Raw genomic sequence first — 16642 nt, 5'->3', positions numbered from 1 at the left:
GTCACTAAGGTCAAAGGCTTCCAACCACTTCTCTTAAGAGAGAAGGGACTAGAAAGAACTCAGATGTAAAAGTTTCTCAGTTTGCAATTTCTTTGTTATGGGGAAGTCTGCCTTTCCTCTCAGAATAGGAAAGTACAACTCAAATGTTCAGGGACACTATGATTTCCCACCACCCGTGCTTCGCCCCCAAGTGCACTTCCTATTTGGTCTCACTTGTTTTAGCTTAACAGGCAGATAGAGAATGGATCCATCGAAAGCAGTGATGTTTCCGGTGACAGCTTGATGGTCCTTCAACATGCCAAACTTCATGCTTTTGCACTCCACATTGGGGCTAGAAAATAATAAAGAGGATTTTATTTCGGCTTGACTTTACAGCTGCGTGGTAGGTCTGTTAGAGATGCAGTCACTTATGACTACTGCTCCATCTAGTGGTCATATTAAAATATTGACATACATCTGACTAAAAAAAGAACTCTGACCCAAGGATACTGGCTCACAGAAAATAAAAATAATCCATAATTCCACCACCCAAACACAACTGCCTTAACATGTCAGTGTACATTCTTCGAGAGTTTAGACCAGAGGGTCAGAAAACTTTTATGGAAAGACTTTACACGTCATATGGTCTCTGCTACAACTATTCAACTCTGCTAACATAGCACAAAAGCCTCGTAGACAATACGTAAACCAATAAGTATGGCTATGTTCCAGCAAAACTTTATTACAAAAACAGGCAGTGGGCCAGATTTGCCCAGCAGGCCTGCCACAGTTCGCTAATCCCTGCTCTAGCATCTATAGAAATATACACTTTTAAAAATATATTTTTAAAAAACATAGGATTTTACTCTAACCATTTTTCACTCACAGCAATTTCAACTTTTTATCAATTCACTGTCACAAATCTTACAGCTTTGAAAAAGTCCAGTAGCTACTTTGTACAATGACTGTCCCAACAGATCACAGTAACACACAACCTATTCTACAACTTCGAAGTTTAAACAAATCCAAGGCTAAAAAGGGTCAAGCATGTTCAAGTACATGAAGAAAGATAACATCAACAAAAAAATCAAGCGGTAATCCAATACAGTCATCGCCAAAACTAAGCACTCACATGCTAACATCACATTCCAAAATGCTTCTTCTAAAAAATTCACACATACGTGGCATTATGCCCAAGACACTATATTTAAATTTGTCTTTTTAGAGCCCCACGATGTCAAGGAAGCTACAGGATGACCAGTCACGGTAATACATCCTCTCGGTATTCTCTCATCCTCTTCACATTGTGGCTTCAAAGGTCTGCATCTACAATCTCGAAATTTATAGAATCCATGTCTTCTCCAGAGCCTGGTCAATGCAGAGACCCGTGAGGAGTCTCACACTCCTTTCTGTTTCATTATCAGTTATCAATCCATTTCCAGAGCAAGTACTCTTCCCTCTCATTAACACCCATCTCCATCCCTTACATTCCAGAACAGGCCCATTCCCACCACCTTCCCCTCTTGCTAGTTCAATTTCACCCGGTTTCCTCACTCCTTCCCTTCACTTGTCATATGTGTTCACGTCCAGTTTCTTACCTCACCGAAACCTTTAAAGCAATTATCATTCCATTTCTCATTCCTCTTACATATTTTTAAAATAAGTGGCCAATCCACTGGCTATTTCTCATGGCCCAGGCTCTCCTTTGTTCTTTTAGTCTCATTTTTTCCCCATAACACTAACAAAGCTACTAGAAAATCACCAAGGGTGCCTCTTGAAAGCAAATTCAACAACTTTTTTCCCTGTGGCCAAAGTCAACCACCTCTCCCTCATTCAAATGGGTCCTTCTTTCTGGCTTTATAACCCTGTCTTCAGGGTATTGTTCCCCTAACTGTTCCTTTCTTCTCTCTTTCATTCCACTTCTTCTTCTTGTACCAATTAATAGCTGTGCTTCAAAAATTCAGTCTTCCATCTTCCTTTTTCTCCATAAATATTCCAGAACACTCATTTATTTTCACAATTCCAGCTAATAACCTTCAGTTAATGGCTCTCCTGAGATTTTAAAAAAGAACACAGACTAATATAAATTCTTAACTTTTAAATAAGTATGATAAATCCTAAAAGTTATTGATATAAAATTAAAGTTATTTTCTCTGGTTTTTTCACCCTCAAGTTTAACCCTAGACTATCACTGGTGAGCCATCAAATGCTGGTATAGCACTCATGCAGGGAGGATCCAGGTATTGTGGGGTGTGTTTTTGATACCACTGTGGGGGGGGGGGTCTCTTTAAGAAGAGGAATACAAAACTACAGATACAAGATAAGTTAAAAAGGTTATGAAGGGGTCTATGCAAGTAAAAGGCCCTGAACTTAAGTTTCATTAACTTTACAGAAAATCCACCTCTAATCTCATGCATAAAATTGCACCTATTAAGTTAAAATCTGGATTGGTAATATAGCTAAACACACACAAAAAATGTTAACTTTAAACTTATTGCAAGGATATGAATATACGAATTACTGTAGGGGGAGCTGCATCAGGAGTTATACACAAAAACAATTCAGTTATTCCTGTGGAACTATTTCATTACTGTTCTCTAAGAAGTGAACAATACAGGGGGGAAAAAAGCTGTGAATACCTGAAAGTCACATGATATTGATAAACTGCTTCATTACGACACTGTATTTTGATAAGGTTCAATCCCAAAGATTGAGGTGTTCCTTTCGATCCTTGCTTCACAAAAGGCTCTCTAGAAAATAAAAATAAAAAACAAAAGCACCCACATATGCCAAAAACAAACAAATAATCCATGCCACAAAAATGCAATGAAAGAAAAGGAAAGGAAAGATAGATTGGGGGAAGTAGTATTTCACACTTTGCTTACAGGTACACAGACCAAGAATCAAGACATACAAAAGAAGCTTTGAAAGCCAGAAGGTAAATTCTTAGCAATCTCTAATTAGAGAAGCAAGGTCACCCTATTTGTCCTAGTAATATCACTAGAATAACTAGGCCAGCTAACTAAGAACATAAGAATTAGTTCTATAGAGAAAAATGAACTGCTGCAATGTACTTCCTAGATAATTTCCTTATCTTCAACATGACAAAGAATTATCTATGTCTGAATTGGGAAGGAAATGAAAAGCTATGAGTAGACTCTAGATAAATACATACTATCATCACTAACCCCATTTCACCACATCAGGAATTGCCCCACCTCTCTGTCATTCTCCCCACTGGCAAAAAACAAAACAACCCTGCAGTACCTACCACCCAAGGAGGACTTTAGACACAACAGAACAGGGTTTGCAATACTATGCGAAGGCCTCCTCCACATCATCACCAAGCAGGGATGGCAGCACTCCTGACTTACTTTTCCTTGTGTTCTGCAGTCCCAAGTGGTGGGCAATCCAGAGAATGCAGTGGGGCTGGGGTCAGAGGTGGCTGAGATGACAGCTGGGCAGGATCCTGAGAATTCAGGCTGAGAGCACCGGGAGCCTTGTATACTCCTCTGCCTATACCACCAGCTGCTCTTCCCATCGGTAATAAAAAGGCATCCAAATTCCCTCTTCCAAGCGTTCTGAAATGTTGAAAAGAGGCAAATCAGAACTTTCCCAATCATGCTTCTATCTATGCCCTATCTAAATGAGTCCCCCAAATCTATATTCTCTTCCTGGAGGAGTCAGCAAAAGGGACCCAAGCATTGGGATTCTCTCCAAATCCAATATGCTAACATGACTTATGCATCAATTGTTATTAATATTGACTCTCAGGGCCAACTTCCACAGCAGAAATTGAGATGGAAGTTTGACCCACCTGGGTTAAAGAACCACTACCACCAGGCTGAATTCTTAAGAGGGCAAACAGGGTGGTGAACTGTGCAGTGCAGTACTGCTTTTACCCTCGTCCAAAGACTGACTGCGTCAGTAGCTGCTGACTACTCTTGGAAAATACCCATTCTTACCATGAAACCATGCATTGTTTCTTTGTGAGATAATACAGCCCACTTTAGAGTTTCTCTCTGGACTTACAGATATTTCATCTGAATTTGATGGCTACCCAAGAAGGCAACTTTACCCACCTACTCCAACCAACGGAGGCCTCTGCCATCTTGCTATCTCCAGATGCCAACACTGAAGGATCCAGAAAAGTGGGATGGGGTGCTTCTTTGTCCTTGCGTGCCATACTGGTAGACAAGCCTCGACCTAAAATGCCTCTACCTAAACGGAAGAGTCAAACCCCAGCTGTAACCGTGAGCTGAACATTTTATAAAGTACAGTAATTTTTCTGAAGATAAACTGTGTGAATTTAAGAACAAAGCAATCATATATAACACCACGTTTTCTCAAGTTAGTCTTCCACATACCTAAAGGAGGCATTTCCTGTTCCACAGGGGTCCGGGACACTGTTTCAAGGCCCAGTCCTCGGAACATTGAGACCAAACCCATAGATTCCTATAGAAAGTCAAAGAATAAAGTTATTCTAAGATGTAGTTTAAAACCTCAGTTTTGGTTTTCTTCAAGTCTTGGTAAATAATAAATAATAAAAAATAAATAATAAAAATCATAATAAAAATAAATAATAAAAATAAATAAAAAATAATAAAAATAAATAAAAAAATAATAAAAATCATCCACTTCAAATTCTATAAATGTTACAAGAATAAAAATACCTTATAAAAATTGTTTAAATCCTTATGGTCTTAAAAAAAACACTTCTGTCGGACTTCCCTGGTGGCACAGTGGTTAAGAATCCACCTGCCAATACAGGGGACACGGGTTCGATCCCTGGTCCGGGAAGATCCCACATACCGTAGAGCAACTAAGCCCATGCGCCACAACTACTGAGCCTGTGCTCTAGAGCCCACGAGCCACAACTACTGAAGCCCGCACACCTAGAGCCTGTGATCCGCAACAAAAGAAGCCACCGCAATGAGAAGCCCACGCACCACAACAAAGAGCAGCCCTCTCTCGCCGCAAATAGAGAAAGCCCGTGCACAGCAACGAAGACCCAACGCAGCCAAAATAAATTTATGTAAAACAAAAAACAAAACACTTATGTCATATTAGGTTTTCAAGCATAAACAGTTACAGTTCATGATTTGACATACAGTATAACAAATGCAACAGAATTATTTTTCTAGTTCATTTCCTGTACACCTAAGGTAAGAGAGAACAAGTGTACTGGCTAATAAATTTTCCAAAAAAATGGATCATTTAAGGGTATCAGAATTTTGGTTTTTTTAAAATAACCTCAACAAAACTTGCTACTGTTTTCCTGTAGCAGTCTTGGAAGTTTACTACTGTTACACCAATTAGAGTTGCCACATATAGACTCAAGCAATCCATTTGAGTAAAAATACAGGATTACTGTCAATTATGTTTCTTCTTACAGAACGTTACATCTGACATTGTCAACCTACTTAAAATTGTCATAACTGCACTATTAGATTCTTCCTGTATTTGCTAACTCTTTATTCTTTGAGATTAATTATAGACAAATACCATTCTTAAAATTACTATATAATTAAGAGATTAAGAATGCATGTCCATGCGAGTATACACACAGCACTAACAATAGCTGAAGATCCTCTTTTTCTTTAAGATTCAGGCAAAGAGCCTTCTGAAAGAAACCATTCTTAACAATTATGACCTTAGAGGCAAGAGTGGCTGCTAATACCATAGAGTCAAACCCGGAGTGGAAATCTAAACACTCACAAAAAAACAAAAGACTGTACCTTTAAACCTATCATTTATGTATGTATATATTTATATTTATAGAAGCTAGAGAACTAAGGCATTTACCCAGGTCCATCTAACATTCATTACGAGGCCCTTTTTCTAGACTTTCAACTCAAGAATTTGAAATATATTCCAAGAGGCAACCACTTGTTCAAGGGAAAAAAAAACAAACCCTTGCTTTCATATAGGGCTTCCCAGTTTCCTAAGTACCTTGAAATCCCTTATTTGCCCTGATGAAAAGCTGTGTGCTGCTACTATGTATGCAGACACGGTCTTACCTTTTGCACTGGCCCACTCTGTGGGCCTGGCTCCTCTCGCTTTTCAAATACATGGCCTCTGCCTGCAGGTCCTGCCCTGCCCAGAGCTGGGTCCAAAGGTTTTGGAGCCTGTTGCCAAGAGCCCGGCATCCGAACATACTGAAATGGGTGCACAGGAGACGGGCCCCTGAAGGGTGGTCGGACAGGATCCATTGCAAGGCTGCAGAGGACACAGGTGTCAATCTGTTCTGGTTAATTATCTGCCATCATTTTATAATTTAAATGATTCCCAATTGTTTTCCTTTTCCTTCAAGGCAGACTCACAAAGCATTAAGAAAAAAAAAATAGCTACTTTGGATCAGACCAGTGATACAACCATCCTCCTATATTATGCTCACTTCAAAAGCTTCTGTTTAGCACAGAATATTCTAAACACTCTCCATCAGCAATCTCTTAAAGGCCAAGCCCTCCTTGAATTTACTTATATTTTCTACTCAAACGGCCTCTTACAGAACTCAGTCCTGTAAGTTAACTACCAGTTGTAGACAGAAACGCTTTTTATGTATGGGCATGATTTTGCTTTGTAAGTAAGTTTATAGTTAACATAGCCATATCATAAAATTTTTTTGTCCATAAATATTTATGGGTTTTGCTTCGTTTTGGGTCACTCTTTCTTCTACCAGAGTCCTAATATTTTTCCAGTCTATTTTCACATTAAACTTTTCCATCTCCTCCTTGGTTCCTTAGCTGCTTCTCCGAATCTTTATCCAATTCCTCTCTATAAAACTCTTCTTTCAAACTCTACCAGAACTGAGGTCTCCAGGGTACAGACCCTTTCTGGTTTGAGCCTATGATTCCTGCTAAGCCTCACAAGTGACATTTAACACCTCCCCCCACCTCCCAAGGTAACCAGGGATGATGCTCTTCTCGCCCCTCAAGTCTCAGACTCACTAAGCTTCTTCAAAATCACTTTATAATCTGTAGACTTCAGGACTCCTTCTTTCAGGGGCTCCCTTCATTGTCTGGACTCACCCCTGCTCCCTGAAGAATCTTTTGTAACCAACAAGTAAGCCTCTTCTTAACTTCTGCAAACGTGTCTTAAGTATTAGCTACAGAGAAATCAGGCCATGCATATAAAGAAAAGACTGACATACAATTCCTAAGTCAACTATAGGTGAAGGCGGTTCAGGATCTGGCAAAAAATTTTTAAATAAATTATTATCTTTTACACTAAAATGGGAGGATACCCTTACTCAAAGGCTACTACAGTTCTCCCCTTTAATTGTTTAAACTCCTTTTCAGTTAGCTTGGCCTCTTCACTCACAACTTCTCACCACCACTGCAAGAAACCAGAACATTCAGCAGCCTAACTGGTACACACTGAGAGGCACTATAACACCTACCAATCACTGGATTTCTGGAATCCTCTTCTTTCTCCACCCCTCCCTCACCTCCACCATCACTTCTACAGATTCATGCCCTCCCTTAATGTGGATTTTCTCATTTGATTAGTTAGCAGGTGGCTGGCTGACTATAAGGTACAAGCGGGGAGAGTCCAAGGACAGGCAGGTCCCAGGACCGGTGAGGCCTACGTTCCCCACCCCTCCAAGTGCGAGCTCCGGGCTGGGGCATATGACTGGGCCTAACCAGAAAAGAGGTTCCTGAAGGCAAATACTACATGCCTTCCACCCTGGAGAAAGCATCATTCCCCAAACCAAAACTCCCCTGGGGGTCCTGCCCACCCCTTGTGTGCGAGTAACACTCACGCCCGCCCAAACCCCTCTCCCCCTCAGAGTCCCCTCCCTCCCCAGGCACCACCTTCCCACCTCTCCCAGGTCCTGCGTTCCTCCTAACCACCCCCCCAGCCTCAAATAACAACTCCCCGCCCCCGCCCCCGGCCCAGGCTCCACCCAGGGGCCCACAGGCCCTCGCGGCTCCCCAGGGATATGGGGTGAGAGAACAGGGGAGGGTCCGAGTGGGCCGGAGGGGCCCCCGTTCACCAGCAAGAGCTTGAGCGAAAGCGCACCTGGCCTGTAGCAGAGCGACCTTGGCCTCCGCGGCCTTCCACACCTGCGTCCCCTCCTCTCACCAGCGTTCGAGCACTCGCGCACCTCAGCGAGTCCTCAAGCGAACCCTGGGCTCAACGCTCGCGCAGCGCCACGGTCCCACATGCTCCAGACCCCAAGTTCCCGTCTTCTCGCGGTGCCTCCGGGGCTGAACCCATTGGCCAAACGAAGTGCCACTCACAAGAACCAGCGGTCTCATTGGCTCTTCTGCAAAGAGTGCCTCCCTCTCCCGTTCCAGCAGCTTCGCTCGCTATAGCGCTAGGTTCATCCGAAAGGGGTGCTCCAAGTAGGGGTCCAGAAGTTAGGAGTGAACCTAAGCGTTAAAATGTGTTACTTTTTGTGTGTGTGTGTGTGTGTGTCACGTTTTTAAGATCCTGACTCCCATGCCGTTGGCAACTCCTGTAACAGAGTTAGCTTACACGCTCATGAAGAGATTGACTTGCCCCATCCTTCCCAGTTAGAGGATATAAGGATGTGGGTGATGAATAGGAAAGAGCTTGAGTTGACATTCAAACACCTAATTATGTGATCTCTAAGCCTCACTGTACTTATATATAAAACTGGAAGAAAATCATCCATTCATAGGATTGTATGGAAATGTATATACGTTAATGAGATGATGCGTGTAAAATACCTGGCACAAGGAGAAGATTGCCTGCAATAAATTTTGCCTATCATTATTATTTATTAATACCTGAATCTGTGAGCCAAGAAGAGCTTTCTTCAAACTATGTAAAAGCATTGGTGGTTAACTCTGCAGCAACTGTATAATTTCCAAATAAATAAAGATTTCTCTCCCTCTCCAATCATTTTGGCAAATAATTGCACCCTCTCCAACCCCAAGTTTTCTGAGGTGGTTGGGGTCAAGCTTCCAGAGACCTCGGCTGATGTTGTAGAGACATGTAAATACTCTATATGGAATAGGGCTAGACACGGCTTTTCCAAGCCTCAGATATCTCATACCTCGTTTTAATCCATACATTCAAGGACTCTCCTCTCCTTCCCAAGACAGAATAGCTTGAAAATGATTGGAGCAGGAGAATTTCCAAAGCGGGAATCTAATTGGTGGGATACCCCTTCCCTCTTTGTAGATGTTATTTGTTTAACACTATATGTGAGTTCTTCTACCTCACAGCCTTCCTACTTTACAATGTTACAATGTTATGTTATAATAACATGTATACTGAATTCTGTTGTTCATGCCAACATTTAGCAGCAAGTGCACTCAAAAATAGTTATACATGGGGCTTCCCTGGTGGCGCAGCGGTTGAGAGTCCGCCTGCCGATGCAGGGGACACAGGTTCGTGCCCCGGTCCGGGAAGATCCCACATGCCATGGAGCGGCTGGGCCCGTGAGCCATGGCCGCTGAGCCTGCGCGTCCGGAGCCTGTGCTCCGCAATGGGAGAGACCACAACGGTGAGAGGCCCGCGTACCAAAAAAAAAACGAGTAGACAGGATATAGAAATACCCTGTACAATATTTCTAGCCAACCCACACATAATGAATACTAGTTATTTCACCAAAGGAAAATCCACATAGTCTCAGTGTCGACTGGAAATAAAGATAGTTGAAGCTCTCTAAAAAGTGGACATCTGCTTAGAAGCTTTCAAAAGCTAATCAACCTCTCCTGGAGTTTACATTCCCCAACACTTCAGTTGTTAATTAACCATACCTAGGATATTGATTTAAAAGAGCACACACATATTGTACTGTTTAAAGTATTTAAAATTAAATTACAGATGATATAAGATGATATTTTCATAACACCAAATTCTGTCCACTTGGCCTTGCCAGGCTCTAAAATTCAGGGTGAGGATGGCCCTGTCACTATATACAATCTGGATTTTCCCAGGCAGTCATGACATCAAAGAGTCTGGCCCTTTGTCCCCAGTAAGTGTTTCCATTCTGACCATAAATCCTGATTTGTTGTTGTTATTGTTGTTGAGAAAATAAAGTCACCAGAGCCACAGCAAGACAAATGGCAGAAAATGACATTACCTGTTTGGCCTAGAAACTACAGGGAAGATTTAATTGAAATTGGACCTACATCTATAACACCTCTGGGTTCCAGGCAGAGGTAAACACAGATCCTCCCAGGAGAAATACACCCTCCACATGGTCCTCAAAGTTCCCACACAGGAACTCGCAAGAAAAAATACATCACAAAACACATTAGGGTCAATAAAATGGGTGAACTGTTATGATTGTTTGTTGGGTTGTTTTGTTTAAATGAATTTTAAAAACACACATTAGGCTCAATAAGAAGACAATGCAATTTTTTAAATGGGCAACAGATATGAACTGATCTTTCACCAAAGAAGATATACCAATGGGTAAAAATCACATGAAAATGTGCTCAACACCATTAGTCATTCAGGAAATGCAAACAAACAGACAAACAAAAACACAGTAAGATATTTCACACCCACTAGAATGGCTATAAAACATAGGACAGATAATAATTGTGATGGTTACTTATGTGTATCAGTTTGGCCAACAGGTACCCAGATATTTGGTCAGACATTATTCTGTGTGTTTCTTGGAGGGTGTTTTGGATGAAATTAACATTTGAATTGGGAGATGGGGTAAAACAGACTGCCCTCTCTAATGTGGATGGCCTCATCCAATCAATTGAAGGCCTAACTAGGACAAGAAGGCTTACCCTCTCTGGATTAAGAGAGAATTTTTCTCACCTGACTGCCATCGAACTGAAACATCAGCTTTTTCCTGCCTTCTGACTCAAACTAAAGCATTGGCTCTTCTGGGTCTTAAGTCTGCAAACCTTCAGATTGGAACACCACCATTGGCTCTCCTGGTTTTCAGGCCTTTGAATTTGGACTAGAACTACACCATTGGCTCTCCTGCAACTCCACTGAAGATCTTGGGATTTGTCAACCTCCATAATCACATATTATAATTCCTTAGTAGAAAGTGTATGTATATATAAATATAAATATATATAAATATATAAAAATATATATAAATATATATACTCCTAATGGTTCTGTTTCACTGGAGAACCCTGACTAATACAGATTGTGGTACCATGAAGTAGGGTGCTGATGTAAAAAATACGTAAAAATATGGAAGTGGTTTTGGAGCTGGGTGATGGGTATAATTGGAAGACTTTTGAGGTACATGCTAGAAAAAGCCTAGATTTCCTTGAAGGGACTGTTGGTAGAAATATGGATGTTAAAGGTGTTTCTGGTGAGGTCTCAGACAGAAATGAGGAACATGTTATTGGAAACTGGAAGAAAGGTGATCCTTGTTATAAACTGGGAAAGAACTGGCTGAATTGTAGTCTTGTGCTTTGTGGAAGGTAGAACTCACAAGAAATGAACTTGGATATGTAGCTGAGGAGATATCTAAACAAACTGTTGAGGCGTGACCTGGCCTCTCCTTCCTGCTTATAGTAAAACGTAAGAGGAGAAAGATAAATTGAAAGAAAGATTAAGCAAAAAAGAATCAGAGTTTGAAGATTTGGGAAGTTCTCAGCCTATCTATTGTGCAAAAGTGAGAAAGCTTGTTCTGGAGAGAACACCCAAGGGTGTGGCTAGACAATCACTCTACTAGGAGATTATCCATGGTTAACTATGGAGCTAATCAGCTATCTCAGCAGAAGCTAGAAGCAAAAATAGGATTATGTTGAACAGCAGCAGAGACACTGCCAGTTTGGACCAAAGGGAACAGAGACTGAATGAAATAAAGGAAGGCTTTCTAAAGGATGGCTTTTGGACTTCTGGGATTCTACAGGACAGGACAATAGAGCGATTCAACATGCTTAATCCTTTAAGAAAAGGGAAGAATAACCCCAAAGGTGATTCAGCCATCACCAGTGCTGCCACTGTCACCACAAGCCTATGTGACAAAGCTATTTCCTCTTCATAGCTTCACATCTGGAGAGGAATATTGCTTCAGGATGAATCATACCTCAAGTCTCACCAATATCTGATTTAGATGATGTCTAGATGAGATTTTGGGCTTGGAATTAATGCTGGAGTAGGTTAAAACTTTTGGAGCTATTGAGATGTGGTGAATGTATTTTGAATGTGAGAAGGACATGAATTTGGCGGGACCAGAGGGCAGGATGTTACGAACTGAATTTTGTCCCCCCAAGAGTCATATGTTGAAACCTAACCCCCAGCGTCCCTGTATTTGGAGCAGAGCCTCTGGGGAGGTAATTAAGGTTAAATGAAGTAATAAGGGTAGGGCCCAACTAATAGCACTGGTGTCCTTAGAAAAAGAGACACCAGAGATCTCTCTTTCTTTCCCTGTGAGCAAAGAGGAAAGGCCATGTGAAAACACAATACAACAAGAAGGTGGCTGTCTACAAGTCAGGAAGAGAGCCCTCACCAGAAACCAAATTTGCCAGCGCCTTGGTCATGGACTTCTAGCCTCCAGAACTGTGAGAAAATAAATGTCTGTCATTTAAGCCACCTTGTCTACAGTATTTTGTAATGGCAGCCCTAGATGACTAATGCAATAATAAAGTCAGCAAGGATGTTGTGCTGTAAGTGCCTGACATTAAGCAGTTTTTTCATTGTAATTCAAGTGCCTGGTATTAAGCTTCTCATTGCCAAGACACCCATTTCAAAGACGTCCATCTCAAATAAACATGCTGCCATCTAAATAACTAGAGAAGGAACCAGGACACCTCCACCCAAGAAGTTCCCCTTTTAGAAAGCCCTGGGTGACGCTGACCTCTTGAGTGCTCCTGCTTTTTCCTCCCCATGCCCTAATTCCTGCTCTTGGGATTCATTCATTCATTCATTCATTTTGGGTGGCAGGGCCTCTGCAGGTTTTATTTCTTGACTGGTCCGCGGGATGGTAGGCAGTTGCACTACAGCCCACCTCTCAGGCACCTCACCAGGCCCCTGGCTCTGGCTGTGTCTGCCTTCTTCTGCTCCTGCTGTTGTTGGAGCAGCAGGGGCTCTGACTCAAACTCCTTCATGCGCTTCCCGTAGTCCATGTACTCGCAGTAGTCCCAGTTGTGCTGTCGTTGTTGCAGGCCAGGAAGTCGGGGAATGTGACAGCTTACACCTGAGAAGCCCGATGAGGTAGTGAGCGCAGTAGTCATCCTGATGAAGCACCAGCTGCACCTTGCTCCACCTGCAGCTGAGGGGCTACCATCCCATGCTCCTTGCACCTGAGGAAACCATAGTCGGGTGGGAAGGTGGGCCTCTGGAGGGGGTCAGGCTCCCCCAATGCATCACCCAGCTAGTGCCTGGCCAGGTGTCCCCCGCCATGTCTGCTGTTGCTGCAGGTTCCTGTGGGAGTCCATGCTCTTAGGTTTTAAATTCACCAATGAAGAGTGAACCTGCAAAACCCCAGCCACCCCACTCTCAACCTTAATAAAGGCAGAACTGCAGGTTCTCACTTTCTATCTGTCTCTGTGTCTGTCTCTGTATCTGTGTCTCTGTCTCTCTCTGTCTCTCTGTTTCTCTCTGTCACCGTCTCTTTCTCTGTCTCTGTATCTTTCTCTCTCTGTCTCTCTGTCTTTGTCTCTCTTCTGTCTCTGTCTGTCTTTCATCTGTCTCTCTCTCTCTCTCTATATATATATATGTATATATTTCCCCATGACCTTGCTGTGTGGCCCTCAGGCATGCCATGTGCCCTCCAGCACTTGATTTTTCAAAGTTCCCTGACGGTTGCTGCTGTGGCACATCCTGCAGCCGTAATAAGAACCCAACGGCCAGTCCAGCCACAGCAGTGGCTCAGGTCATATAAGCAGATCGGTTAGGGAGGCACCACTTGGGAAAACATTTGGCAGTTTCTCAAAAAGTTCCACAAAAAAATTCCTTAGGAACCAAGAGTTCCACTTCTACCTAAGAGGAATGAAAACATATGCTCCCACAAAACTTGCATGCATACATTCATAGCATCAATTTTTATGAGAGCCCAAACCTGAAAACCAATTAAATGCTCATCAACTGGTGAATGGATAAGCAAAATGTAGTGTGCTCATACAATGGACAGATTCAGCATTAAAAAGGAACAAACTACTATGCTGTGCCATGGAGGAACCTCAAAACACATTATGTTAAAAGATGAAGCCAGACACAAGAAACCATATATTGTATGATTCCATTTATATGAGAAGTCTAGAAAAGACAAATGTATAGAGACAGAATGTAGACAAGTGGTTGTCTGGGGCTGGAAGTGAGAATGAGGGTGAACTGTTAATGGGCCTGGGGGATTTTATTAGGGTGATAACAATGTTCTAAAACTGATTTGTGGTGATGTCTGTACCACTCATAAATTTACCAAAGATTATTGAATACTCTAATAGGGTAAGTTTTATGATATGTAAAATAGATCTTAATAAAACCTCCTTTAAAAACATTAGCAAACAAGCAGAAACTACAGTGAACAGAACCAGATCCACAAAGATTTCAAAAAAAGAATCACTGGACCCAGAATATAAATAAATCTTGAATACGTTTTAAGAAATAAAGGTGGCAATTAAAACCATGAGTAAGAGCAAAGGTTATCAAAATTGACTAGGCAGATTTGAAAAAGAACCAAAATAGGACTTCTACAAATGAGTAATATAGAAATTGAAATTAAATGTTCAGAAGAAAAGTAACACAAGAGAAAAGACACAGCTGAAGGAAGACATTGTGAATTAGAAGATAAATCTGGTGGTGCAGTGGTTGGGAGTCCTCCTGTTAATGCAGGGGACATGGGTTTGAGACCTGGTCTGGGAGGATACCACATGCCGCAGAGCAACAAGGCCCATGCGCCACAACTACTGAGCCTGCACTCTAGAGCCCGCAAGCCAGAACTACTGAGCCCGTGTGCCACAACTACTGAAGCCCATGTGCCTAGAGCCCGTGCTCCACAGCAAGAGAAGCCACCACAATGAGAAGCCTGCATGCCACAGCGAAATATCCCGTGTGCCGCAACTAAGACCCGATGCAGCCAATATAAATAAATAAGTATTTTTTAAAAAGGAAAAGAAAAAGCCTTGAAGACACTGGCACGCACACACACACACACACACACACACACACACACATCTCCACAGGCCTGAAAGTTTAAGCGAAAAAAAGAACTGTCAACCTAGAAAATGCATATCCAGTGAAATTTTCTTCCTAGAACAATAGTAAAATAAAGCATTTTCAGACAAACACAGAGATTTACCTCTAATAAACCCTCTGTAGGGGACTTTCCAAGTACTAAAATGAAGAAAAATGAGTATTAACCCCTTATACTTTCTAGGTGCACCACGATGTCCCCATGCTACTCCATGCCTTGGCATCAACACAGAAGCCTCAGGGCAGAAAGCAGGAGAGGCACAGGGCAAGCCTGAGGCTAGGCGTTATCAACTTGTATCCCTGTAGACCTGGTGAGTGCTCACAGAAGACTGTTCGCCATAGTACGGGTTATATAAAGGGACACGTAAGACCGACAGGATCTGTAATGGAGCATAAGAGGTGTCCAATACAGTGAAATTTTAAAAAAAATGATAGAGCTAAGAGGTTAAGAAAAATAGCATATAAGTCAGGAGGGAGGTAATTAGAATAAAAGCATTATAAGGTTCTGGAGGAGGGTAGTAATAATTAACTCTACACTCTCTCAGCATGCATATTAAATTTTTAAAATATATATTTAAAATATTTTAATTTAGGTATAATTGACATATAATGGTGTATTAGTTTCAGGTGCACAACGTAAGGATTCAATAGTTGTATACTTTGAAAAATACTCACCACAATAAGTCTAGAACATCCATCACCTTACACAATTACAAAAAATTTTGTGTGTCATGAGAACTTTTAAGATTTACTCTCTCAATAGGCCTAAAATCCCTTATCAGAAATCCTTGGGGCCATGTACATTTCAGAATTCAGGAAGTTTTAAATTTTAAAAAGATATTAAATTGTACATTGTATACCTCCCCTAGAGTGGTCTGAGACAGCACAAATAATCAAACACATATTTATGCAGTAAAACATGAATATTCACCTCAAGTAGCGTAAAGACTGTAAATAGCTTCACATGATCAGGTAAAAATTTCTACCAAGTGAGATCAGATCAGACAGTTGAGGTTTTGCCACCAAGGAGGTTTCAAGAAAATAATTTTTACAACTTTTAGACTGCAAACTTTTGAATACGAAGCTGTGGACCTAGATTGGTTGAGCAGTAGCCATTACCAATATGTTAAAATTTAATGTTTTCAATAAACCTCTCAGGAACATTTTATTATTTTCATTTTATAGATGAGAAAATTTAGGCTTAAAGAAATTAAATAACATGACTAAGCTCACACACCAGTAAGAGGGGTAATCAAGAATCGAAGGAAGTCTCTTTGCCTCTACCCCCAGTGCATTTCCTACCACACCTCCTCAAAGGAGCACCACTGTGGCGTGTAATTGGACAGTCATTATTCTGTCTACATTCCATTCAGGCTCTGAGAGTAAAGGAAAGGAGTGCGATATTATTTTTATAAGCCAAAATTGTAACTGGAGATTTTTTTATACTTCACTGAACATATTTGTGGCAGAGAACTTTATTTCACTTTATTCCACTTCACACATGAGAAATGGGGTCCAGTTCCTAACTTCCTATCATTTTGATGTCCTTACTAAAAGTCAG

The 16642-nt window shown here is 41.5% G+C and overlaps 1 protein-coding gene across 1 annotated transcript in view; it reads right to left on the bottom strand.

The window, feature by feature from the left end:
- The window catches only part of PIWIL2 (piwi like RNA-mediated gene silencing 2), an 88649-nt gene extending 80590 nt beyond the window's left edge, over positions 1-8059 (bottom strand). The window contains exons 1-7 of the mRNA XM_060013563.1: positions 8005-8059; positions 6000-6198; positions 4347-4434; positions 4062-4200; positions 3354-3560; positions 2619-2729; positions 214-331 (exon numbers count right to left, since the gene is read on the bottom strand). Of these exons, the coding sequence (XP_059869546.1) occupies positions 214-331; positions 2619-2729; positions 3354-3560; positions 4062-4200; positions 4347-4434; positions 6000-6191 (855 nt within the window). The 5' untranslated portion in view covers positions 6192-6198; positions 8005-8059. The remainder of the gene's footprint in view (positions 1-213; positions 332-2618; positions 2730-3353; positions 3561-4061; positions 4201-4346; positions 4435-5999; positions 6199-8004) is intronic.
- Positions 8060-16642: the final 8583 nt, after the last annotated feature.

The sequence above is a fragment of the Delphinus delphis genome, chromosome 6 (genome assembly GCF_949987515.2).
Source record: "Delphinus delphis chromosome 6, mDelDel1.2, whole genome shotgun sequence".
Classification (NCBI taxonomy): Eukaryota; Metazoa; Chordata; class Mammalia; order Artiodactyla; family Delphinidae; genus Delphinus; species Delphinus delphis.
Note: the sequence above shows the minus strand (reverse complement) of the source record. Positions and strands in the feature narration are given on the sequence as shown.